This window comes from Trichechus manatus, unplaced genomic scaffold (genome assembly GCF_000243295.1).
Source record: "Trichechus manatus latirostris isolate Lorelei unplaced genomic scaffold, TriManLat1.0 scaffold00029, whole genome shotgun sequence".
Classification (NCBI taxonomy): Eukaryota; Metazoa; Chordata; class Mammalia; order Sirenia; family Trichechidae; genus Trichechus; species Trichechus manatus.
In genome coordinates this window covers 7932668-7960242 of record NW_004443965.1, presented here as the reverse complement: position 1 = coordinate 7960242, position 27575 = coordinate 7932668, and the positions used below count along the sequence as shown (strand labels likewise).

Below are 27575 nucleotides of genomic sequence, written 5' to 3'. Positions count from 1 at the left end.
CCCAACAAGGCTAGCATTAATCCAAAAAACACAAAATAATAAATGCTGGAGAGGTTGTGGAGAGAGTGGAATACTTATACACTGTTGGTGGGAATTAAAAATGGTACAACCACTTTGGAAATCGATTTGAATCTTCTTTAAGAAGCTAGATATAGAAGTACCATACGATCCAGCAATCCCACTCCTTGGAATATATCCTAGAGAAATGAGAGCTGTCACATGAACAGATATATGCACATCCATGTTCACTGCAGCACTGTTCACAATAGCAAAAAGATGGAAACAACCTAGGTGCCCATCAATGGATGAATGGATAAACAAATTATGGTATATTCACAGAATGGAATACTACCCAAAGATAAAGAACAACAATGAATCAGTGACACATAACATGGAGGAATCTGGAAGGCATTATGCTGAGCGAATTTAGTCAGTCGCAGAAGGACAAATATTGTAAAAGATCACTATTATAAGAACTCAAGAAAAGGTTTAAACACAGAAGAAAACATTCTTTGATGGTTATAAGAGGGAGAGGGGTATTCACTAACTAGATAGTGGATGAGAATTATCTTAGGTGAAGGGAAGGACAACACACACTACAGAGGTAGTCAGCACAACTGGACTAAACGAAAAGCTAAGAAGTTTCCTGAATACAACCAAACACTTCGAGGGACAGAGTAGCAGGGGCAGGGGTCTGGGGACCATGATTTCAGGGGACATCTAGGTCAACTGGCATAACAAAGTTTATTAAGAAACTGCTCTGCATCCTACTTTGGTGAGTGGCATCTGGGGTCTTAAAAGTCAGCGAGTGGCCATTTAAGATGAATCAATTGGTCCCAACCTACCTGGAGTAAAGGAGAATCAAGAACACCAAAGACACAAGGAAAATATTAGCCCAAGAGACAGAAAGGGCCACATAAACTGGAGACTGCATCAGCCTGCGACCAGAAGAACTAGATGGTACTGGCTACCACCAATGACCGCCCTGACAGGGAACACAACAGAGTTCCTGAAGGAGCAGGAGAAAAGTGGTGTGCAGAACTCAAATTCTAGTAAAAAGACCAGGCTTAATGGTTTGACTAAGACTGAAGGGACCCCGGAAGACATGGTCCCTGGACTCTCTGTTATCCCAAAGCTAAAATGATTCCCAAGGCCAACTCCTTAGACAAAGATTAGACTGGATTTTGGGACCTAAAATGATACTTGTGAAGACTGTGCTTCTTAGCTCAAGTAGATACATGCAACTAACTGGGCAGCTCCTGTCCAGAGGTGAGATGAGAAGGCAGACAGGGTCGGCAGCTGGCTGAATGGACACGAGAAATCTGAGGCAGAAAGGAGAAGTGTGCTGTCACAGTATAGGAAGAGCAACTAGGGTCACATAGTAACATGTAGAAATTTTTGTATGAGAAAATAACCTGAATTGTAAACTTTCACTTAAAGCAAAATTAAAAAAAAATATTAAAGGTAGTTCTCGTTTTTTGTTTTTCTTGCTTATTTTCTATAATGAGCAAAGTATACTGTAAAAACCAGGGTGGGGAAGCTAATAAAATTTAATTAGTACAACTATTTGCAGAGATGGTTTCAAAAGACTTGATAAGAATTTTGGGATCTAACTGTATGGGGAAGTTTTTGTTTTAATTAAGGGAGAAGACTGGTTTTTTTTTGTTTTTTGGTTTTTTTTTAAGTTTTCAACTACGTAGCCATGATAAAAGGCTGAAATTTAGTACAGAGGGGATATTACAAAAATTTTAGGTTGTTTTGGAATAATAATGTTACCATTTACTGATCACCCATTATCTGTGACATATGCTTAGCATTTTACAAATATTCTCATAATCCACACAATTTTATCTGTATATACGATGGGTTTAACGATTGTACACTGGAAGACCTGTGAGAATTAAATACCACATTAAAATGCCTAATTATCTACCTCTACAGATCAAAGCATTAGTATTGAATAGAACATGGGGCTAGGAACTTGACAGTGATACAACCATTCCTACCAATGATCATCTTGTCTGTCAAGTACACAGATTATCTTGACTGAAAAATGACAGAACTGTATTCATCTAGGCAAACATGTTAACCTGTAGGCTATCCATTTACTTTGCTATCTATTCCTATTAATCCCACCCCAGTGCTGTCTTCCATCCCTCAAGAGCAAACAAGACCAGAATATTTCTTGGTAAATAAAGATAACAGCAAAATTGTTTTTAGGCTAAATAGATAGCTAAATAGATCTACTTGATGAAAAAGAGCAGCTTTGTGATCTCTGATTTTTAAGAAACATTCTCCCCCAGCTAATGTGCAATATATTCAGTAAGTAAAATTAGACAAATTTCCACTGCTGTCAATATACGTAAGCCATGCCACCCACCATTACTTTTCCATGTCAAAATAGAAAAAGCAGAGTCCCATCTGTTCCAGTAAGTGCTGACTAAATAAAAATTAAAGTTCAATATTGAGATATTGTAAAAATGACTTTGAAAGCAAATAATCTTATTTTCTTTAATATCTTCAAAAGCAATAATTAAAATTAAAACAAAAACCAGTTACCTTAGAGTTGATTCTGACTAATGACGACCCCCACGTGTGTCACAGTACAACTGTGCTCCTCAGGGTTTTCAATGGCTGATATTTCAGAAGTAAATCACTAGGCCTTCCTTCTCCTATGTGCCGCTGAATGGATCTGAACCTCTAACTATTCGGTTGGCAGCCGAGCACGTCTGCACCACCCAGGGACTCCAATATGGAATAGCTGTTCAACGCTACAATAACTGTCTTTTTTTCCTTTATCTCTTTCTTATCTAAAGTAACATTTTGCAAACAATTTACAGACTAACAAAGGATAGAGAATTAAGCGGAAAATTGAGTAATATTCATTTAAGTGGTTAGCAAATATGTGATAAGCATTACAAAAACTTGCAAACCTGGTAAACGCCACATAAAATCATAGAATACATTTTCAGGACATAACATTTAAAGTAGGTGCAATTCCACCCTATTCTTTAAGCACTAAAAGTTCTCATCTTCAGGTAATACAGGGAATTTGATGTCTAGAAAAAAAATATGTTTAGATGATAGTGAAATAAAGGGTCTCTGTCTACTCTGTGCTACTGTGCTAAAATGCCAAGGATATCAGAAACTTTCTTCATTTCCATGGAGCTTAAGTTTTGCAGGAACGACAGAAAAATCATTACACAATTAATTATAACTAGATCGAGGGTGGCCAATTCATAGTAACCTAGGGTGAAAGGCAGCCAGATGCTTTCTTTTGGAGATTTACTTTGGGAAATATCCAGAGAATAAAGTAGTTAGCAGTAGGAGTAGAAACTGAAAAAAAGGCCAAGAAGGGTCATGGCAAACCAAGGAAACAGAAACTAAGAGTAGGATGTAGAAACAAAAGTTATGAATAAACAGGAACTATGAAAGACAGGCACCCTGGTGGTGCAGTGGTTAACCACGTGACTGCTAGCCTAAAGGCTGGCAGTTCGAACCCATGAGCAACTCCATGAGTGAAAAGACCTGGTGATCTACATCCATAAAGATTACAGCCTTGAAAACCCTATGGGGCAGTTCCACCGTGTCCTATAGGGTTGCTATGAGTCAGAATCGACTTGATGGCAATGGGCTTTTTTGTTTTATGAAAGAAAAGGAATAAGAGAATAGAAGAGAACTAAGCTACATTAAGGAGTCCTTGGGTAGTACAAAGGGTTAACACACTCAGCTGCTAATAGAAAGACTGGAGTCTACCCAGAGGTGCCTTGGAATAAAGTCCTGGTGATCGACTTCTGAAAAATCAGCCATTGAAAACTCTATGGGGCAAAGTTCTACTCTGACACATGGAGCTGCCATGAGTCAGAATCAACTGGACAGCAATTAGTTTATTTTTGGAAGCTACATTAATCATAGGTGGGAGCAGCAGAGAGGAAAGTAAGTGAGTGATGTTAACAATACATCACTCAGAGCAAAGTTTATAGTTCCAGCTTTCTTTGCAGGCAAGGTATTCTAAATGTTTTTGGTTCCCGTGCAATTCTTCCACTTCTCAAGGTAACATGTGTTGGCCTCTACTCTCTATAACCTGAAGAACTTAATTAAAATGAATGGAGCTATAACATCAATACCTGTGGTATCTTTTCTAATTTTCAACATTCATCTGATTGGAGTAGACAGCAATGTTTAGTTTTAGTAGATATTACAAAACTGTTTTCCAAAGTCTTTGGACAAAATTTACATTTCTATCAGCAATATATGAGATTCCTCGTCGTTCCACATCCTCATCAACCCTCGCTTTTGCTTTTTTTCTTTTTAAAACCCATTCTGGTGGGTATAGAGTGGTATTTCACTGTGGGTTTCAATGTGCATTTACCTGATGACTAATGGCACAGAGCACCTTTCCATGTGTTTATCACTCAACTGGTACTCTCCTTTGTAAAGTGGCAGCTCAAGTTTTTTAATCTTTTTCTAAATTAAACTGTCTAAACTTTTTTTATTGGTTTGTAGGAATCCCCATGTCTTTCTGACATAAAATGTTGTCAAGTTTTATCTCCTCTGTTGGCTATATATTAATATGGTTAACTACCTAAATATATTCTTTCTTCACTGTTACATGAAAAATCTTTCCAATCCTTTTTTGCTATCTTTGTAAAAGACAAACATCTTCACAAAGAACCTAGCTGAAAACGATAAATTACTAATTTTCTTCCCCTCTTTCCAAGATGATTTACTTTATTAAGTACTGTAACAGATGAACTTCAAATTATAGATGCTGGCTCAGGTGAATCCAGTTTTTAATAATTGCAAGAAACAAAAACTGACAAATATAAAGTTACTTTATAAATTGAATTTATTTTTATTCCAGAACGCTAAGAAAACTAATGAGGGTTGGTATCTTGTTTTTCTCCTTAACTTTGCCAACCTCAAAAGTGCTGGCAGTATGATACTAGCTACTCTTAGGTGTTTTTAAAAAATGTATTAACTATGTATGGATTACTGTGTTGTTGCATGCCATCGAGTCGATTTCGACTCAGAGCGACCTCATGTGACAGAGCAGAACTGTCCCATAGGGTTTTCTTGGCAGTAATCTTTACAGAAGCAGAGTGCCAAGTCTTTCTCTTGAGGAGCTGCAGGGTGGGTTCCACCACCAACCTTTAGGTTAGCAGCTGAGTGCTTGACAGTTTCCCACCAGGGCTCCTTATGCGTGAATTACATTATGTATGGACCACTGCCAAGCAATTTAGCAATTAACTCCCACTGCTAGGAACTACCAAAAGGTCAGCATTTCTAACCTACCAGCTGCTCAGACGGATACAGATATGGCGATCTGCTTCCATAAAGATTTATAGCCATGGAGATCCTATGGGGCAGTTCTACTCTGTCCTATAGGGTCACCATGAGTCAGAACTGACTTGATGGCAATGGTTTTTGGTAAGGAACTAACCAAATTCTTCATATTAATGAGTGAAACATATAAAGCCATAATGAAATTTCTTCACTGGCTAATAAAATTTAGTTGTGATTATGCATTAGGATTTTTTGCAACTTATCTGGGAAAATGGCAGAGCGCTGTCTACTCTGGCACCAACAAGATTTGCCCTTCCCTTCGAGGTAAAGGAGAAGTACAATCTGATTCCATGTTTCCTTCCATCATTGTTACCTTATGCAAACAGGTGAATGAAACATTGGTTCTAATCCACTGACCTCATAAAATTACTTATATAAAGATTACCCTAAAAATAAAAAGATCAAAAAGTTGTATTTGCATTCTTAAGCCTTTGCCAATTAAACTAGACTCAAAATGCAAAGCCAAGTTATACGATAGTCATTTATAAAGCACACAAGTATATAAAGAATTTTTGGCATCTGTTTAAGAAATTTTTGAATATTATAGTTGATTAAAAATGGCAAACACAGACAATCTGACTTTACATGCTATTTCAAAACCATTAAGGAGTAACAGGAAAATCCTGCCATCTAGCTATTACAAAAGTTTCCTAATAATTACTTGATATAAAATTTAAGACTGAAAAGAAATCTAAGTGTCAAATAAGGAGAAGGTGCTCCTAAAATCAGAGAAAAAGCAAAAACATCAAGCTGACGCTGAGCGTGGGGGAAAAAAACCCAACATTTCTTTGAGGTAAATAGGAATATAATCTTTACAAGATCTCAAAATTGAGTCTTGGGCATCATTTAGGTGGCTCAATCACGGGAATCTTTTGGTAAAAAACTTTTTTTCATGCTCCATTTAATTTCATGTAGAATGCATGGTAGTCTGAATAAGTTCCTTTCAGAAATATTTGCTCTCATAATTTCCTCAGACAGGAATCCCTAAACTACACAGGTAGAGAACAAACCCTTCTTCTGAAAGTATACAACGGAGTTTCACACATAAATGACTGGGTCTTCACAAAGGGATGAGAACTAATCCACATTAGTGAATACAAAAATATAAAATTACAGAACAACTGCCTATAGATTCCCAAGCACAGAAAAATCAGCATCTGTAAAAATTACCATTTGGATCTCATCTCCCTAATTGTACATTTTCCTATGACTTCTCCTGTCTTGGATAATTTCCAAATTATGGGAAAAGTCTGTGTGGCCCATAACCACCAAGATTTCAGGGTCTACTAAGGCTACTCCCTTATGGGACTAAAGGAATGTCATCATTACCACAAACTCTGCCAGAGCCAAGAAACTTAATTTTTTCAACATGATTCTTAAATCTGCTACTGCCAAGAAAGCCTTCCCTCTACTTTGTTTTTTCTTTTTAAACAGGCTGTTGTTGTTGTTAGGTGCCGTCAAGTCGGTTCAGACTCCTAGTGACGCTATGTACAACAGAACAAAACACCACCCAGTCCAGCACCATCTACACAACTGATGCTATGTTTGAGCCCGTTGTTGTAGCCACTGTGTCAATCCATCTTGTTGAGGGTCTTCCTCTTTTTTGCTGACCCTCTACATTGCCAAGCATGATGTCCTTCTCAAGGGACTGGTTCCTCCTGATAATATGCCCAAAGTATGTGAGACGAAGTCTTGCCATCCTTGCTTCTAAGGAGCATTCTGGCTGTACTTCTTCCAAGACAGATTTGTTCGTTCTTCCGGCAGTCAATAGTACATTCAATATTCTTTACCAACACCATAATTCAAAGACATCAACTCTTCTTCAGTCTTCCTTATTCATTGTCCAGCTTTCGCATGCATATGAAGCAAACGAAAATACCATGGCTTGAGCCAGGCACACCTTTGCCCTCAAGGTGACATCTTTTGACACTTTAAAGACTTCTTAAAGAGTTCTTTTGCAGTATATTTGCCCAATGCAATACATTGTTTTTTTTATTGTGTGCTTTAGGTGAAAGTTTACAGCTCAAGTTAATTTCTCATACAAAGATTTATACACATATTGTTATGTGACATTAATTGCAATCCTTATAATGCGACAGCATACTTTCCCTTTCCACCCCGGGTTTCTTGTGTCCGTTCAACCAGCTCCTGTCCCTTTCTGCTTTCTCATCCTGCCTCTGGACAGGAGCCACTCATCTGGTCTTGCATATCTGCTTGAATTAAGAAGCATACTCTTCACGAATATTATTTTATGTTTTATACTCCAGTTTCATCTTTGTCTGATGAGTGGGTTTTGGGAATGGTTTTAGTTCTGGGTTAACAGAGCGTCTGGGGGCCATGGCTTTGGGGGTTCCTCTAGTCTCAGTCAGACCATTAAGTCTGGTCTTTTTATGTGAATTTGAGTTCTGCTCCACACTTTTCTTTCGTAACATCAGGGACTCTCTGTTGTGTTCCCTGTCAGGGTGGTCATTCATGATAGCAGGGCACCATCTAGTTCTTCTCGTCTCAGACTGACGGAGTCTCTGGCTAATGTGGCCCTTTAGTCTCTTGGGCTAATATTTTCCTTGTGTCCTTGGTGTTCTTCATTCTCCTTTGCTCCAAGTGGGCTGGGACCAATTAATGCATCTTAGAAGGTCACTCACTAACTTTTAAGACCCCAGAAGCCACTCACCAAAGTGGGACGCAGAACATTTTCTTCTAAACTTTGTTATGCCAATTGACCTAGAGTCAAAGTTTGATTTCTTGAGTGCTGCCTCCATGGACATTGACTGTGGATCCAAGTAAAATGAAATCCTTGACAACTTCAACCTTTTCTCCGTTTATCACAATGTTGCTTGATAACAGTTGTGAGGTAAGGTTGTGAAGATTTTTGTTTTCTTTATGTTATGCAGTAATCCATACTGAAGCCTGTAGTCTTTGATCTTCATCAGTAGGTGCTTCAAGTCCTCTTCACTTTCACCGAGCAAGGTTGTGTCATCTGGATATTATAGGTTGTTACTGAGTCTTCCTCCAATCCTGATGTCGTATTCCTCTTCACAGAGTCCAGCTTCTCGGATTATTTCCTCAGCATACAGGTGGAATAAGTATGGTGAAAGGATACAGCCCTGACGCACACCTTTCCTGACTTTAAACCATGCAGTATCCCCTTGTTCTGTTTGAAAGACTGCCCCTTGGTCTATATACAGGTTCCTCATGAGCACAATTAAGTGTTCTGTAATTCTCATTCTCTGAAATGTTCTCCATAATTTGTTATGATCCACACAGTTGAATGCCTATGAATAGTCAATAAAACACAAGTAAACATCTTTTTGGTATCCTCTGCTTTCAGCCAAGAAACATCTGACATCAGCAATGATATCCCTTGTTCCACATCCTCTTCTGAATCTGGCTTGGACTTCTGGTAGTTCCTTGTCTACATACTGCTGTAACCGCTTTTGAATGATCTTCAGCAAAATTTTATGCGTGTGATATTAATGATACTGTTCAATAATTTCAGCATTCTGTTGGATCACCTTTCTTTGGAATGGGCACAAAGATGGATCTCTTCCAGTCAGTTGGCAAGGAAGATGTCTTCCAAATTCCTTGACGAGGGAGCACCTCCAGCGTTGCATCCGTTTGTTGAAACAGCTCAATTGGTATTCTGTCAATTCCTGGAGCCTTGTTTTTTGTCATTCCCTACAGTGCAGTTTAGAATTGCTTCAATACCATCGGTTCTTGATCATATGCTACCTCCTGAAATGACAGAACGTCGACTAACTCTTTTTGGTACAGTGACTCCGTGTATTCCTTCCATCTTCTTTTGATCCTTCCTGTGCCGTTCAATATTTTGCCCGTAGAATCCTTCAGTATTGCAACTCAAGGTTTGAATTTTTTCTTCATTTCTTTCAGCTTGAGAAATGCCAAGCATATTCTTCCCTCTTGGTGTTCTAACTCCAGGTCTCTGCACATGTCATTATAACACTTTGTCTTCTCGAGCCGCCCTTTGAAATCTATTCAGTTCTTTTACTTCATCATTTCTTCCATTCGCTTTAGCTACTCTATGTTCAAGAGCAAGTTTCAGAGTCTCTTCTGGCATCCATTTTGGTCTTTTCTTTTTTTCCTGTCTTTTTAATGACCTTTTGCTTTCTTCATGTATGATGTCTTCCCACAACTTGTCTGGTCTTCGGTCATTAGTGTTCAATGTGTCAAATCTATTCTTGAGATGGTCTCTAAATTCAGGTGGATATACTCAAGGTTATATTTTGGCTCTTGTGGACTTGCTCTAATTTTCTTCAGCTTCAACTTGAACTTGCATATGAGCAACTGATGGTCTGTTCCACAGTTAGACCCTGGTCTTGTTCTGACTGATGATATTGAGCTTTTCCATCATCTCTTTCCATACATGTAGTTGATTTGATTCCTGTGTATTCCATCTGGCAGGGTCCATGTGTATAGTTGCCATTTATGTTGCTGAAAAAGGTATTTGCAATGAAAAAGTCGTTGGTCTTGTAAGTCTACCCTGTGGTCTCCAGCATGGCTTCCATCACTAAGGCCATATTTTCCAACTATCGAGTCTTTTTCTTTGTTTCCAACTTTCATATTCCAATCCACAGTAATTATCAACTCATCCGGATTGCATGTTTGATCAATTTCAGACTGCAGAAATTGGTAAAAATTTTCTATTTCTTCATCTTTCGCATTAGAGGTTGGTGCATGTATTTGAATAACAGTCATATTAATTGATCTTCCTTGTAGGTGTATGGATATTATCCTATCACTGACAGCACTGTACTTCAGGATGGATCTTGAAATGTTCATGTTGATGATGAATGTGACACCATTCCTCTTCAAACTGTCATTCCCGGCATAGTAGACCATATGACTGTCCAATTCAAAATGGCCAATACCAGCCCATTTAAGCTCGCTAAAGCCTAGGATATCAACCTTTATACAGTCCATTTCATTTTTGACAACTTCCAATTTTCCTAGATTCATACTTCATACATTCCATGTTCCAATTATTAATGCATTTTTCAGCTATTTCTTCTCATTTTGAGTCATGCCACATCAGCAAATCAAGGTCTCTAAAGCTTGACTCCACCATATCATTAATGTCAACTCTACTTTGAAGAGGCAGCCCTTCCCTAGTGGTATTTTGACTGCCTTCCAACCTGAGGGGCTCATCTTCCGGCACTATATTAGACAATGTTCCGTGTTATTGAGAAGGTTTTCACTGGCCACTTTTTTCAGATGTAGACCACCAGGTCCTTCTTCCTAGTCAGTCTTAGGAAGCTCTGCTAAAAGCTGTCCACCATGGGTGACACTGCTGGTATTTAAAATACAGGTGGCGTACCTTCTAGCATCACAGCAACACGCAAGCCAACGACAGTATGTCAAACTGATAGATGCATGGCGTTAGCTATCCTAGTGGGAGTGAAACGGTATCTCATTGCTGTTTTGATTTGCATCTCTGTAATGTCTCAGCGGAGCATCTTTTCATGTGTTTGGTGGCCATCTGAATGTCCTCTTTGGTGAAACGTCTATGCAAGTTCTTTGCCCATTTTATGACTGGATTATTTGTCTTTTTGTTGTTGTCAAAGTTTTATTGCATATATTTTGGTTATTAGATTCTTGTAGGATATATGGTTTCCAAAGGTATTCTCCCTGTCAGCAGCTTGTCTTTTCAGTTTTTTTCGTAAAGTCTCGTGATGAACAACAGCTTTTAATATTTATGAGGTCTCATTCATTTATTTTGTCTTTTGCTGTTTGTGCTTTTATTATATTAGATAAGCCATTGTTGAAAGCTAGGCCTGACAGTGTTACCCCTGCTTCTTGTTCTAAGAATTTTACGGTTTTAGTTTGTACTTTTAGGTCCTTAGGGATTGGCTCTTTTTAACCTTAGTGTGATGGCAAAACTGGCAAATCCTCTTGGTGGGCCACAGGCATCTTATTTGCATATCCCAGGCAAACCAGCAACAGTTTTTTATATATATTATTTGCATAGTCCCACCCCTCTGCAAGGGTTCTGTGCACCTTTTTTATATAGTCCCAGCCAGTCATTTAATGGGAGTTACAAGACCATGGCTAGAAAAGCCATATAAAAGCAATTCACTGCACAGCAGCTACTGTTTAGAAATAATACAATTATGTGATTTCTAAAGTATTATGAAAACTTAAATTGCAGAATCATCTTTTACAAAACTTTTCTTGAGGAGAACAAAACAACAGACCTAGACAGAGAATCCTATAATTCCCACATAAAATTTGTTTTATAATACTGTAAGTTATTTCAACTGGAAAGTTTATGTGCCCAATGTTTTGCTGCTTCCTGCAAGAAAGTCTGATTACTGTGTGTCTGAACCTTTAAGGAGCTTATAGTCTAAAATAAAGACTACAGATGTGAAGAACTTCTTTTAGCATTTCTTGTAGTGTGGGTCTTCAGACAAGTATGAAAGTGTAAGCATCCAAGAACCACACGATTTAAGTCAATAAAATATATTTCACATAAATATCGCTTGTTGGTCAGTCTAAGTGCTGGCTGGTCAAAAGCTCTGGTTCTCAGGTCAGACAGACCTGGATCTGAACGCTGACTTCATCACTAACTAGATGTTTAATCTTGGAAAAGTACTTAACCTGTGTGTGCCTCTCTTTCTTTCTCTGTAAAAATAAAAAATGCCAGTCTCATAGGACTATTATGAGAATAAAATGAGATAAAGTATACAAAAAGGGCTTATCATCATATCTGGCACACAATGAGTCCTCAGAAATATTAGCTACCACATCGCACCATTATTATTATTGAAGAGGTCCTGCAAGAGAGAATTCTTGTATTGTGGTGTGTGTAGGGGTGTGTGTGTGAGTGTGTATGTGCATGCGTGTGTATGTGAAAGAGAGAGAGAAATGGATCAATACAGAGAGCTTATTATAATGAGCAGAAGGGCTTTCAACATCTTCCAAATACTGAAAATTACTAAAACCTGTTTGGGAAGCCCTAACAGCCTAATAGCAAGAAAAGGGCCATTAGATGACATCAAAACAGAAAAAACAGGTCCACTGTTTCAAGTGTGGTAATCTGTCCTCATCCAATCACCCTAGGGGTAGGTGGTGCCCTGAGAAAGTAACTGTTGAATTGAATGAGTTGTAATGATAGGAGCCCACGCCAATTCTGAAATACAGTGCTCTTGGTTTATCGAGACTGAGTCTTTTGCTTATTTGTTTTAGGGGATAACACACTGTATCATCCTGTTATCCTTCCTCTTTTAAGTAACTTTCTAAGGTCACACGCTAGTAAGCAGTAGTGCCAGGATTCAAACCCATTATGTGTCAGACTCCAAAACTCAAACACTAACCAACACCATACACTGCTCTTCTTCGCAAACCCTTGCCAGAATGATTTGTTTAAATTAGTTTTACTTATGCATGGTATTGGAACTCAGATGGTACACTAACCTGCAGGAAGTGAGCTTATGGAAACTGTTTTAAAACAATCAGAGTAATTAATAGAAAGCAGAATGAACAAAATACTGGATCCTTAAACACTCAGGAACTAAAAAGTAGTATAGCCTCAGGCAAGTTACTTAATTTTAACCTAAACCTCAGGTTCTTCATCTGTAAAACAATACTTCTCCCTCACTTCTCAGGACAGTAGGGAGAAAATGAAGAACATAAAGCACTTCGTACAATAATTAATACTTGGTAATTCTCAATATGTGATAGCTCCTATTATCATTATTATCATAATGCCTAACAACTTGATATTAATTTTGAATATCTATATAATTCATGTTTATATACAAAAATTACTAAATTTAGGTTCCACATTCAATACTTCTTAATGATACTGGAGAATGAATCAGCATCAGGAAACTTATCCTCACTATCTGTTTCTGGACTATGGAAAACAAAATTGCCGTTTATGTTTGCTAATAGCTTTTGAAATTTTGTCCTTCCTAAGTGGTAGCCTAATAAATCACAACAATTTATTTTTTGAGTTCATATTTTATTTAAAGTTGCACTGATATGCTACTTAGCTGACACATGCACGTTAAAATACCAATAATTAAAAACAATTTCTCCTTCATTATCTATGAATAAAATATTGTTAGAAATCAGAAAGGAGGTGTTTATACAATGTATCTGGAACTCTACAGCTGATTGTTCTAAGAACTTAAATTCGTCAACGAGCTATTATCTTAGACCTGCTCAGTTTAAGTCACACCGCTCTGAAAGAACCAACTGCCGACAAGTAGATTCTGACTCGTGGCAACACCATGTGTGTCAGAGTAGAAATGCACTCCATAGGATTTTTAATGGCTGTGATCTGTCAGAAGTAGGTTGCCAGGCCTTTCTTCTGAGGCACCTGAGTGGACTCAAACTTTCACCCTTTCGGTTAGCAGCTTAGCACTTAACCATTAGTGCTTTCCTGCTCTAAAAGAGACTCAAAAATTGTACCTAGCTGTTTTTCAAAGACGCAAACAAATTAATAATATGGAAGAACTATACACCTGAAGCTTCTTTCACGTGAGGAGAAAATACTGATAAAATGGGAACTCTGCCGAGAAATTCTAGTTGGACTTTACTGAGAAAGATAGGAAAATAAACTATGCTTAATTAAACAGAAGGAACTAGTCATATAATCTAAATCAACTGATTAACCCTTTAAATGTAATTTCAGTTAAAACAGAGAAATTAGGTTTACTGAATAACATCTTTAGTGAGAGGGCTGACCTTGATTAAAATACACAAAATAGGTCACTTTCTTCATATGCACATTTAGCAGCTCTCACTAAATGTAGAACTCTTCATCCAGAAACAACAGGATATAAGTTACTGAATTTAGATTAGACTCAAAACCCTTTCTTTAGGCACTCTGGTAAGCATTTTACATATATTATCTCACTGATATCTTAGTACAACTTTAGGCAAAAATATCATCACAATTTACATGTGAAAAAACACACTAAGAAGAGGTTAACTGCCATGACTAGCATCATACATGTGATACATAGCAGGGTCTACAGTATTTGAACCCATGTCTAACTCCAAAGCTCATTTCTCTTTGAAATGATAGAAAAATGTTTTATATTTTTTTCATTTTTAGACAGTTTTCCGAAGTAATAATGCCAACAAAACTAAGACAAAATGTTTTAAACCAATATAGCAGTAAAGCTAAAAAGACAGAGGGGGAGAAAAAAGGCATCATAGCCAGTTTTCTTTAGTCTGGGAAAAATTCATAATCAATCAATCAAGAAATAAAAATGAACATGTGATCGACAGCAAGAATACTCTTGCAGCATAACCCAGGCCAGACTGGTTTTTCTTGTTTTGTGTATATGTGTGTTGCACCTGTTGAATAATCAGAATAGGTGTCTCAACTACAACTCTGTGAATCCCAGGCAAGTACAGACAAGTATATGAACAAGTACAACATTCTCTTAAGTTACAGTCTAGAATATCATGGGGAATTTAGAACTTTCCCTATTCTTTTTTTATTATGACATTGAATTAGCAGATTAGATTGTATATTTCTTTAGTCTACTTACCACTTACATACAGAAGTCAATGACTAGATTTAAACTACAAAAATGTAGCATACATATTAATATAAGAAAGACTTTCTGCAGGTTTGTTATTAAACAGCTTCTTATTTACAAAGATTAAATGACTTACAAATGTTTACACTAACAATTTATCCAAATGGTCACAGATGACTATAAAAATCTACATTGAAGCCTTTAAATATTAGGGTTTTTTATAATCCAGTATAATTTCAAAAATTCTTTTATCTAGGATCATAAAAAAGTAAATCCTCAATATGAAAATCAAAATTTGTTTTATAAAAAAGGGGCTTATTGTTGATTTAATTAACATATAAATTTATTATAGCAAATTCCTTTAGCAGAACTCATGTATCAGAAATCAAACTATTAAAAAAATTTACATCTGTCCTGCTTTAATATTTACCTCAAATAATGTTCAACTTTTCAGTAACTTATGTTACATCTCAAGATTTTTTTTTAAAAGAAATCATCACTGGTCTCTTTCCTAGTCCTCCATGGAGAGATAAACATTGGAAACTCTACCTTGTGCTGTTCGATGGCATCTATCCACTGTTGTCTGTGATCTGGATCCTGAGCACGAAGATACCAAACACTATCATTTACACTAATATCAAATCGACATTCGTCAAAATCATGAGGCTGTGGAGAAAAAAAAGAAAATTAAAAGCCAAGTTAATTATTTTCTAAGAAGCGTTATACCCTGAGGCAAAAACATGGACATAACCATTCTGTGCTTGCAGGAAATTCTTATTATTCTTTTATTTTTCTATTCAAACAACTTTTCTAAAGATGTCTCAGATAAGAGAGAATAAGCACAGTCATCAAAAATCAAGTTTCACTCACTACTCTTACAAATGAGTTGACAGATAACCTATAAATATTCATCGCAAAAAACAGAGATAATATTTTTCATCAATGCTCTGAGTTAGCATAACTAATGGGAATATCATCGAAAGCACAATTAAAACAAAAAAGTTTTACGAAAGACATTCACTATTTTTCCCTGACCTCATTATTCAAAAGAAAATTCCATCATATTTCATCACACAATAAAGTTAACATATTTCCCTAAGTATCTAAAAATAACTTCTTGGCTGTTATACATCATTGATAGTAATAGATTCCAATGAAAAGCGAAACATAAAATGAATAGTATATAAGACCTATGTTAGAAAGCTAGAGAAAACCCCTGCATCAAAGTGTAAGCATTTAATCAAAATGTTAACTTTTTGGTTCAGTGTTTTATACACTTCATAAGAATATAAAAAAATGAATGTTTTATATCCTTGTTTTTCCCCCCAATAAAAACTTTTCCTAATTACAAAATATTTTAAAACAACAAATTAACAGCAAATACAAATCCAACAAAGACATTATGAATTCAAATATGTGATAATCAGCCGACCTCAAGGGAGAGGAGCTGGAGTCTGCATTACCTAACGCTAGACACTGAAGTTCCAGGGGCTTCCTGGTTTCTAAAACACATTTATGCATGTTGGAAGGTAGTGTGTCTCTTTTTGAGACATGGAAGCTCTGTGCTGGGAACCTTCCTAGATCTCACACTATGTGTCTCTTCATTTGCATCCTTTTTCCTACAAGAAAGCTGTAATCATAAGTATAGCACCTTCCATGAGCTCTGTGAGTCATTCCAGCAAATGATCAAAGCAAAAGGAGTAGTGGAAGCCAGCAGGTCAGAACTCAGGGGGTGGGGACTCTGGAGCTTACAGTTGGTATCTTGAGAGGGTAGAGGGAACTCCTGAATTTGTAACCAGCAGGTCAGAAGTTAGGGAGCCCAAGGGGGAAAACTCCTGAGTTTACGGCTAAGGTCTGCCTACGTGGCAGTTTGAAGGATGGTGTTCTTTTAACTTGTGACATCTGACACAGCACTGGTGGATAAGATCAAAGGAAGAAGTGTTGCACTGGCAGCTGGGCTATGATATCCTTTTTAACCTGTGAGATCTGACCCAGTTCTGGGAAGCTAGGGTCAGAGAAGTGCTGCGTGTTGTAGCTGGTATCAGGGAAGTAAGTGGAAAAGTGGGGATCTGATTTTTTGGTGATTATTATCCTTGTAACATCCTTAACTCTACACCTTCTTCTTAGGGTTAATATTATACTACCTCAGATAAAACGGAATCCTTGCAACTGTATAAGTCCATTTATCTTATTATCAAATTTGTCACATATCGTGTTAAACTGTGTCACATGTATTATTATCTCCAAACATCATAAACCTTACAACGTTATAATTTTTGTTTTAAATACTCATATGTATTTTAAAGGAATTAAGAGATAATAAAAATATATATCATATATTTGCTTTTTCTGGTGTTGTTCATTTAGCTCTTGAACATAAAAAGTTTCCCGCTTGTGTCATAGCCCTTCAGCCTGAAACACTTCCCTTTAGCATTTTTTGTAGTGTGGGTCTTCTGACAAGTTCTCTTAGTTTTCCTTTATTTGAAATATATTTCACTTTTTTACCCTTAAATTATATTTATTTCGTTGTTGTTGAGTATTATATTTCATTCTTGAAAGATATTTTCATTGACTATATAATTCTGGATTGATAAGACTTTTCCCCTTTTCATCACATTATAAGATGTTGTTCCACTGTCATCTAGCTTCTATGGTGTCAGATGAGAAGTGGGTGGTAATCTGAATCACTATACCCTAATATATCATCTTTCTCTGGCCACTTACAAAATTTTTAATTTGTCTTTGGTTTTTAGCAGTTTGTCTATGATGTACTTAGGTATGGTTTTCTTCCAATTTATCATGTCTGGAGTTTTCTGAGCTTCCTGAATATATAAATTTGTCTTTCACCAAATTCTAAAGTTTTTGACTGTTATTTCTTCAAATTTTTCTTTGCTCACTTTTCCCTCTCCTCTCCTTCTGGAACTCCTAAAATGTACATATTCTGAAACTATATTACAGTGCTTAGAGGCTCTGGTCATTAAAAAACCAACACAAAAATGGTGCTGGCAAAACTGGATGTTCAACTGCAAAAAAATGAAACAAGACCCATACCTCAACACCATACACAAGAACTAATTCAAAATGGATCAAAGACCTAAATATAAAGCCAGAAACTATAAAGATCATAGAAGAAAAAATAGGATCAACACTAGAGGCCCTAATACACAGCATTAACAGGATACAAACCATAACTAGCAACACATAAACTCCAGAAGACAAGCTAGCTAACTGGGATCGTCTAAAAATTAAACACTTATGCGCATCAGAAGACCTCACCAAAAGAGTAAACAGAGAACCTACAGACTGGAAAAAAAATTTTGGCTATGACAAATCCAACAAAGATCTAATCTTTAAAATCTACAGGAAAATCTAACACCTCAACAACAAGAACCAAATAATCCAGTTAAAAAATGGGCAAAGCGTATGAACAGACTTTTCACCAAAGACATCCAAGTAGCTAACACCCATGATGAAATGCTTGCGATCACTAGCAATTAGAGAAATGTAAATCAAAGCCACAATGAAGATAACATCTCACCCCAGCATTTGGCAATGATATAAAAAAAAAGAAACTGGTACTCTTATGCACTGCTGTTGGGAATGCAAAATGGTACAACCATTTTGGAAAACAATATGGGACTTCCTTAAAAAGCTAGAAATAGAAATAACAAATGGTCCAGCAATCCCACTCCTAGGACTACATCCTAGAGAAATAAGAGCCATCATACAATAGACATATGCACACCCATGTTCACTGCAGCGTTGTTCACAACAGCAGAAAGATGGAAACAACCTAGATGCCCATCAAGAGATAAATGGATAAACAAACTATGGTAAATACACACAATGGAATACTACACAACAATAAAGAACAATGATGCATCTACGAAGCATCTCACAACATGGATGAATCTGGAGGGCATTATGCTAAGTGAAAATAAGTCAATCACGAAGGACAAATATTGTATGATACCACTACTATAAAAACTCACGACAAGGTTTACACACAAAAAGAAACAATCTTTGATGGTTACCAGGGAGGGAAGAGGTGGGGATGGAAAAACACTAAATAGGCAACAGGTAAGTGGTAACTTTGGAGAAGGGTAAGACAGTACACAGTACTGAGGAAGCCAGCACAACCTGTCCAAGGCAAGGTCATGGAAGCTCCATAGACACATCCAAACTCCCTGAGGGACAAAATTACAGGACTGAGGGCTGTGGGGACCATGGTGTCAGGGAACATTTAGCTTAACTGGCATAACATAGTCTATAAAGAAACTGTTCTACATTCTATTTTGGTGAGTAGCGTCTAGGGTCTTAAAACCTTCTGAGTGGCCATCTAAGATACTCCACTGGTCTCACCCTGTTTGGAGCAAGTGAGAATGAAGAAAACTAAAAATACAAGGGAAGATTACCACAAATGACTAACGGACCACAAGTACTGCAGCCTCCATCAGACTGAGTCCAGCACAACTAGATGGTGCCTGGCTACTACCACCAACTGCTCTGATAGGGATCACAATAGAGGGCCCTGGACAGAGCCGGAGAAAAATGTAGAACAAAATTCTAATTCACACAAAAAAAGACCAGACTTACTGGTCTGACAGAGACTGGGGAAACCTCACGAGTATGGCCCCCGGACACCCTTTTAGCTCAGTAATGAAGTCACTCCTGAGGTTCACCCCTCAGCCACAGATTAGATAGGCCCATAACACAAAACGAGATAAAAGGGGCATACCAGCCCAGGGGCAAGTACTAGAAGGCAGGAGGGGACAAGAAAGCTGATATAGGGAACCCAAAGTCGAGAAGGGGAAAGTGTTGACATGCCTTGGGGTTGGCCACCAGTGTCACAAAACAATATGTGTACTAACAGTTTAATGAGAAGCTAGTTTGTTCTGTAAACCTTCATCGAAAGTACAATTTACAAAAAAAAGAAAACTACTTTCTTCTCTCTGTTAAGAATGATTTTTATTGATCTATCTTTAAAATCTTGGTTATTTTCTCTGTCATCTCCATCTGCTATTAATGTCATGCAGTGATTTTTTTTAATTTCAGGTATCATTCTTTTCTATTCTAAAATTCCCATTCTGTCTCTTTAATATTTTCTTTTTCTCTGCTGAAATTGCCTATCTTTTCATTCATTACAAGCATATTTTCTTTTACCTCATCAGGCATAGTTATAATAAAAAACTAAACTTGCTACCGTCGAGTCAACTCCAATTCATGGTGACCCCACCATGTGTAACAGAGAATTGCTCCATAGCTGCTTTAAAATCTTTGTCAGACAATTCCAACATCTGGCTCATCTTATAGTGTGGTTTTTATTTTTATTTTTTCCCTCCCCTTAAGAATATGTCATAATTTCCTGGCTCTTAACATACTGGGTAATTCTGGATTGTATCCAGGACATTATGAATGTTAGGTTGAGAGCTATGAATTCTGTTACATTTGCTCTGAAAAATACTGGCTTTGCTTTAGCAGGCTTAGACTCAAATTGTAAATTCTGTCATGTGTTTAATCAGTAGTAGTTAGGGTATCTGCTTCAGTCTGGCCTGCACACATAGGGTTGAGGGGTCAGGCAAAGATTTGTACAGAGGTTTATACTCAGAATTTGGGGCTCCCATTACCTGGCTCTCTCTTTTTCTGGATTACCTCTTCATTCTTTGGGTTTATTTCCTTGGTTCCTACAGCTAAACAGATGGCAGGTTTTCTTCAAAGGTGTTTTAGCTTCCTTGTACATCTGCCATGGTGAACAGTGACTCAGATCACAGCTTAGACTGCTTCTGGTCTGTCCCAAACATGTGGTTCAGGAGCCATACAGAAACCTGAGCAGAGTTTATACACACAATTTTGAGTTCCCTTTCTCTGGGTCTCTCTTTTCTGGAGGTTCCCTTACTCATTCTCCAGTAGCCCTGGTTATCCTGAGTACCTTTCACTTGTTCCGCTGTTCAAAAATATGGCTGGCTTTCTGTTGAAGTTTTAGCCACCCAGTGCAAGCAACACAATGGAAACGTGACTCTATCCAAACCATTTTTCAAATATCCTGATGGATACTCATGAAGGTCAAAGATTTATAATTATCTGACTCTAGCATCTAACTTTTTTTACAAACACAAAGTATTAAAATTTCTTTTCCCAACAAAGAAACAAATAAATCCTATCAGATTTAAACAACATGAGTCAATCAGTGCTTTAATTATAAGCAATAGAAATTGATTCTTGCTCAGTTAAGAAATTTACTCAAAGTATTAGGCAGCTCGCACTGTTAGGAAATATGAAGAACTGAGATTAGAAAACGGAAAGTAGCCAAGGGAGACTAGGCAACAAACCCCAACTGAGATTTTACCACAGGTACCATCTGGTGTGGACAGGGCTGTTTCTGCCTCTTGGTCTTGTAAACCACTACTGGCACTAATGCTAATAGGAGTCAGATGCTTCTGCTGCCAGCACTATCAGAAGAAAATCTCCCTCTATCGCTGCTTCTCTGTATGGTATTACTCCAAATCAAAGTAGGAGAGAGGGACAATGAGGTGAGAGAAGGGGAGACAGCAGCGTAACAACAGTCTGGCTGGCTGACTCTAGATCACATGCCCATATGCTAATTAAGAGAGGCAGAGAGATACTGGCAGGAAAAATTGAGTATCTGGTCTTTCTAAATACATGGAAAACCCTAAACGACCATCATGAAACCACCTCAGAGGCACCAGCACCAGCTGCACAGAGGCTACTTCTTAGATATGTAAAAGATGTAGTTAGACAGCACTCCTCTTCCAAACTACTGAGATACTAGTACCAGATACACTGCGTATAAGGAGCCCTGGTAGCGCAATGATTAGGTGCCAGGCTGCTAACAAAAAGGTCGGTGGTTCAAGCCCACCAAAAAAGATATGGTGATCTACTAATGTAAAGAATTCAGCCTAGGAAACCCTATCGTGCAGTTCTACTCTGTTGCATGCAGTCACTATTAGTCAGAATAGACTCAATGTCACACAACACCACCACCACCACCACACTGGGTATAATCCCCCTTCTAAAGTACAAAGACCTGGAGTTAGAAAACCAAAAAGGAAGAACATGCTCAGCATTTCTCAAGCTGAAAGAATTAAAGAAAAATTCAAGCCTCAAGCTGCAATACTGAGAGGTTCTATGGGCAAAATACTGAATGATGCAGGAAGCATCAATAGCAGATGGAAGGAATACACAGAGTTACTGTACCAAAAAGAACTGGTCAATGTTCAACCGTTTCAGGAGGTAGCATATGATCAAGTATCGATCGTATTAAAGGCAGAAGTCCAATCTGCACTGAAAGCAACAGTAAAAATCAAGCAAGGCTCCAGGAATTGACAGAATACCAACAGAAATGCTTCAACAAACAGATGCAATGCTGGAAGTACTCACTCCTCTATGCCAAAATATTTGGAACAGAGCTACCTGGCCAACCAACTAGAAGAAATCAATTTCATGCTCATTTCAAAGAAAGGTGAGCAAAAAGAATGCAGAAATTATCTAACAATATCATTAATACCACACGCAAGTAAATTTTGCTGAAGAACATTCAAACATAGATGCAACAAAACATTAACAGGGAACTGCCAGAAATTCAAGCTGGATTCAGAGGAGGACATCGAATGAGGGATATCACTGCCAAAGTCAGATGGATCTTAGCTGAAAGCAGAGTATACCAGAAAGATGTTTTCCTGTGTTTTATTGACGATGCAAAGACATTCGACTGTCTTGGATCATAACAAATTACGGATAACACTGCAAAGAACGGGAATTCCAGAACTACTTAATTGTGCTCATGCAGAAACTGTACACAGATAAAGAGGCAGTCATTTGAATAAAACAAGGCAATACTGCGTGGTTTAAAATCAGGAAAGGTGTGCATCAGGGTTGTATCCTTTCACCATACTTATTCAATCTGTATGCTGAGCAAATAATCCGAGAAGCTGGACTATGTGAAGAAGAACATGGCATCAGAATTGGAGGAAGACTCAGTAACAACCTGCGATATGCAGATAACATAACTTTGCTAAAAGTGAACAAGCAGCAATCAAGAAATCAAACGACGCACTGCGTCAGGCAAATCTGCTAAAAAAGACCTCTTTCAAGTATTAAAAAGCAAAGATGTCACTTTGAGGACTAAGGTGCATCTCACGCAAGCCATGGTGTTTTCAATCGCCTCATATGCATGCAAAACGTGGACAATGAATAAGGAAGATTGAAGAAGAATTAATACCTTTGAATTATGGTGTTGGTGAAGAATAATAAATGGTATCATGGTATCATGGACTGCTAGAAGAATGAACCAATCTGTCTTGGAATAAGTACAGCCAGAATGCTCTTTAGAGGCGAGGACGGCGAGACTTCATCTCACGTATTTTGGACGTGTTATCAGAAGGGATCAGTCCCTGGAGAAGGACGTCACACTTGGTAAAGTAGAGGGTCAGTGAAAAAGAGGAAGATTCTCAACAAGATGGACTGACACAGTGGCTACAACAACGGGCTCAAACACAGCAGCAATTGCGAGGATGGCACAGGACCCGGCAGTGTTTCGTTCTGTTGTACTTAGGGTCAGAGCTGACTGGAAGGAACCTAACAACAACAAGATGTCTGAGACCCAGTGAATAGCAGATGAGTGCCCCTTCTCCAGAAGTCTGAGCTTCAGCTCCCCAGGACTCCTTCCTCTGAACTCCTGAGGTACTCACCAGCCAGGCAGCCCCTTTAAGTCAGAGTTGTAAGTCTCAGTTCCATGAGACTCCTGCTCCTAGCTCTTGTGGCACCAGCACTAACCTGGCAGCACTTTCTCTTCAGAGGTCTGAGTCTCACAGGGGGAGGTTTTGATAACCCCAACCTCTTCCCTTTGTTCCTTTAGCCTAAGCGATACGAGCTGCTCCTTATAGTTATTACGTTTGTGTTACCTCAATGTTTTTTTTTCTTTTTTTCCCATTCCTCCTCCATCTGTTTAATGATTTCCTATATTAAATACTTTCTGCTGAAATACCTAAAGTGTTTTCTGGTTCCCTGATTGGACCTCTGCTGATGAAAAAAGTAGTCCAAAAAATGCCAAATGTTGATTTCATAGTGAAATATTATAGAACCACAAAGAAAACAAACAAACAAAAGTTTCCAAAGGTTGGGAAGATAATAAAGAGGTTATCAAAGTATATATACAGCATGATCCCAATCCTGGTGTTGCCTCAATCATACTTCGGTTTGTACCTATACATGCATATGTGATTAAATACTGTCTACCCCACTAGATTGTAAGGTGTAAGAGAACAGGGACTCACTTTTATCCACCAGTATATTCCAGGCCCTAACACAGTGACTGGTATTCAACAATATTTGTTTATTCAATGGAGAACGGAATTTGGTGTCCGTATAAACATATGGAGCCCTGGTGGTATAGTGGTTAAGAACTCGGGAGCTAAACCAAAAGGTTGGCAGTTCAAATCCACCAGCCACTCCTTGGAAACCCTATGGGGCAGTACTGCTCTGTCCTACAGGGTCGCTATGAGTTGAAATCTACTAGATGGCAACAGGTCTGATTTTTTGGTTTGGTGTTCTATTTTTGCAAGTTCCTATGAATGTATAATTATTTCAAAATTGAGGTTTTTAACTGAAAAAAATTCAAAAAAATGTTAAATGTGACTCTCTTTTAATGCTGGAACTACATCTGATTTTCTTCTTTATACTCTTCTATATTTTCTAAGTATTTGGCTATCAATTTTACTCATTATAGCTTAGTGAAATAAAACGGCAAGAAACTACAGTAGAGCCTACAGCAAATCAAGTCGAAGAGTCTTGGTTGTACATCATGAAAGTCAGTAAAAATATAAATGACTTTAGGTATTTATCCAATTTGAAGAATACTGAATTAACTCCAAATTTAGTCTCACTATGCTTGACTCAAGGTCGTATCATCTGCACATCACGAGTTGTTAAAGAGTCTTCCTCCAATCCTGATGCCCCATTCTTCTTCATATAGTCCAGGTTTCTAGGATTATTTGTTCAGCATACAGAGTGAATAAGTATGCTGAAAGGATACAACCCTGATGCACACCTTTCCTGACTTTAAACCACACAGTATCCCCTTGTTCTGTCTGAACGCATGCCTCTTGATCTGCGATATGCAGATGACACAACTTTGCTTGCTGAAAGTTAAGAGAACTCGAAGCACTTACTGATGAAGATTAAAAACTACAGGCTTCAGTATGGACTATGACTCAACACAAAGAAAACAAAAATCCTCACAAGTGGACCAATGAGCAACAGCATGATAAACAGAGAAAGTACTGAAGCTGTCCAGGATTTCATTTTATTTGGATCCATAATTAACACCCATGGAAGCAGCAGTCAAGAAATAAAACAACACATTGCATTGGGCAACTCTGTTGCAAAAGACCTCTTTCAAGTGTTAAAATGCAAAGATGTCACCTTGAAGACTAAGATGCACCTGACCCAAGCCATGGTGTTTTCAATTGCCTCATATGTGTGCGAAAGCTTAACAATGAATAAGGAAGACCAAGGAAGAATTAATGCCTTTGAATTATGGTGTTGGCAAAGAATATTGACTATACCATGGACTGCCAGAAGAACAAACCAATCTGTCTTGGAAGAAGTACAGCCAGAACGTTCCTTAGAAGCAAGGATGGTGAGACTACGTCTCACATACTCTGGACATGTTATCAGGAGGGACCAGTCCCTGGAGAAGAACATCATGCTTAGTAGAGGGTCAGCAAAAAAAGATGAAGACCCTCAACAAGATGGACTGACACAGTGGGTGCAACCATGGGCTCAAGCAGAACAATGACTGTGAGGATGGCACAGAACCAGGCAATGTTTTGTTCTGTTCTACACAGGGTCGCTATGAGTCAGAATCGACTCGACGGCAATGAAGAACAACAAGATGCTTGACTCAACCCTAAGGGGGCAGTTCTACTGTGTCCTATGAGCAGGGTCGCTATGAGTTGGAATCGACTTGATGGCAATGGGTTTGATTTATTTTTAATCCTTGGCTCATTCCCTCTAATCAGGACTACATGAGAATATTATCACTTGTGTGAACTGATTGGCACAATGAGAATAGAGGTCTCAAGAAAGGCCAACTGGCTATATTCAGAACCTAAAATAGATGGCATGATATTGGGGAAGTCCCCCAGTCCAGGAATGAAAACACTGCTTTGCAAGTCAAGAAACTAGATCTTGCCAGAGCCTTAGAAACAGGGAAGCTAACGGAAACTAACCATGCTTATATGAGATTCAGGCATTCATCAATGAACATATCATACTGTCAACTGAATGAGTTACACTGAGGAATAACTGCCATGATGATCAGATGTTTCAATCTTCTAGTAAATACATTCCTATACAGAAAAATCAAAAGATGATCTGAAAGTGTCAACACGAAATGGAAAGATTTCTAGTGGCTAGTGGCACCAAGTTTAATGCAATGTTTTCTCAAATTTTCATTTTGAGTGATAAGATCCTGTCCCCTCCCCCCCCAAAATTTAAACTTTAACAGCTACATTCAAAAAACTGATGGGCCCCGAGAGTATGTCCCCTGGACACCCTTTTAACTCAGTGCTGCAGTCACTCCTGAGGTTGACCCATCAGTCAAAGATTAGACAAGTCTATAGGGCCAACAATAACACACGTAAGGGATGTGCTTCCTAGTTCAATCATGTATATGAGATTCATGGGCCCACCAGCCCAAAAGCAAAGACAAGAAGGCAGGAAGGGATAGGAAAACTGGATGAATGGAAACAGAGAACCCGGGGTAGAGAAGGGGAGACTGCTGACATGTCGCAGGGTTGGTAATCAATGTCACAAAACAATTTGTGTATTAACTGTTTAATCAGAAACTAATCTGGTCTGTAAAATTTCACCTAAATCTCAATTTAAAAAAAAAAAAACATAAAAAACTGATGGGGATGGGGGTTGGAAGGAAAGAAGAGCCCTACCAACTTTCTTTGCCCCTCAAGATCACTCAGACACTCTCACAAAACGGTTCCTGAGACATTTTCACAAAACAATTTGAAAAGCACATTTTGAAAAGCACTGAACTATCACATCCCTTGAGAATTACACTTTCCATGTCTTTCCTTTCAGATATCTGTTTCTCAGTTTGGGTGGCTTCCTGTTCTCTCTCTGCAGGCTGGTTTTCTTTAACAATGATCAATTACTAATTGAGCTCTTCCTGGAAAAGTTGGTGTGTACCTTTATATAGACTTCTGCTATATGTTGACTTTCAGTCTATCAAAGATCCAGGGATGGTGATATATATAGTCTATTGTGACCTTCAGCGAGTGAATTAAATTCTCTTAAGTCTCAATTCTTTATCTATGAAACTGGGGAGTAAAAACACTGATTTCACTGGATTGCTGAAAGGATTAAATACAATAATACACATTTTATATGTTGAAATGTGGAAAGCATTTTGTACAATATCTGGCACAACAGAAAAACTCAAATATTAGATGTATATATTTACACTATTTTATTTTATTTTATGTAATTTAACATTACAATAGAAAATCTTCTCTAAGAGTTCTGTCTGAATCAATCTACAGGGAATATTTAACTGTATAACATGAAAATGCAAAACCAAGAACAACGATGAATCTGTGAAGCATCTCATAACATGGATGAAACTGGAGGACATTATGCTGAGTGAAATAAGTCAATCACAAAAGGACAAATATTGTATGAGAC

At 37.9% G+C, this 27575-nt stretch overlaps 1 protein-coding gene across 2 annotated transcripts in view; it reads right to left on the bottom strand.

Moving 5' to 3' along the window:
- Window positions 1-27575, bottom strand: part of CERT1 (ceramide transporter 1) — a 136422-nt gene that overhangs the window by 71417 nt on the left and 37430 nt on the right. For both annotated transcript variants that reach the window (XM_004374491.2, XM_004374492.2), the window contains exon 3: window positions 15408-15524. In XM_004374491.2, the coding sequence (XP_004374548.1) occupies window positions 15408-15524 (117 nt within the window). The remainder of the gene's footprint in view (window positions 1-15407; window positions 15525-27575) is intronic.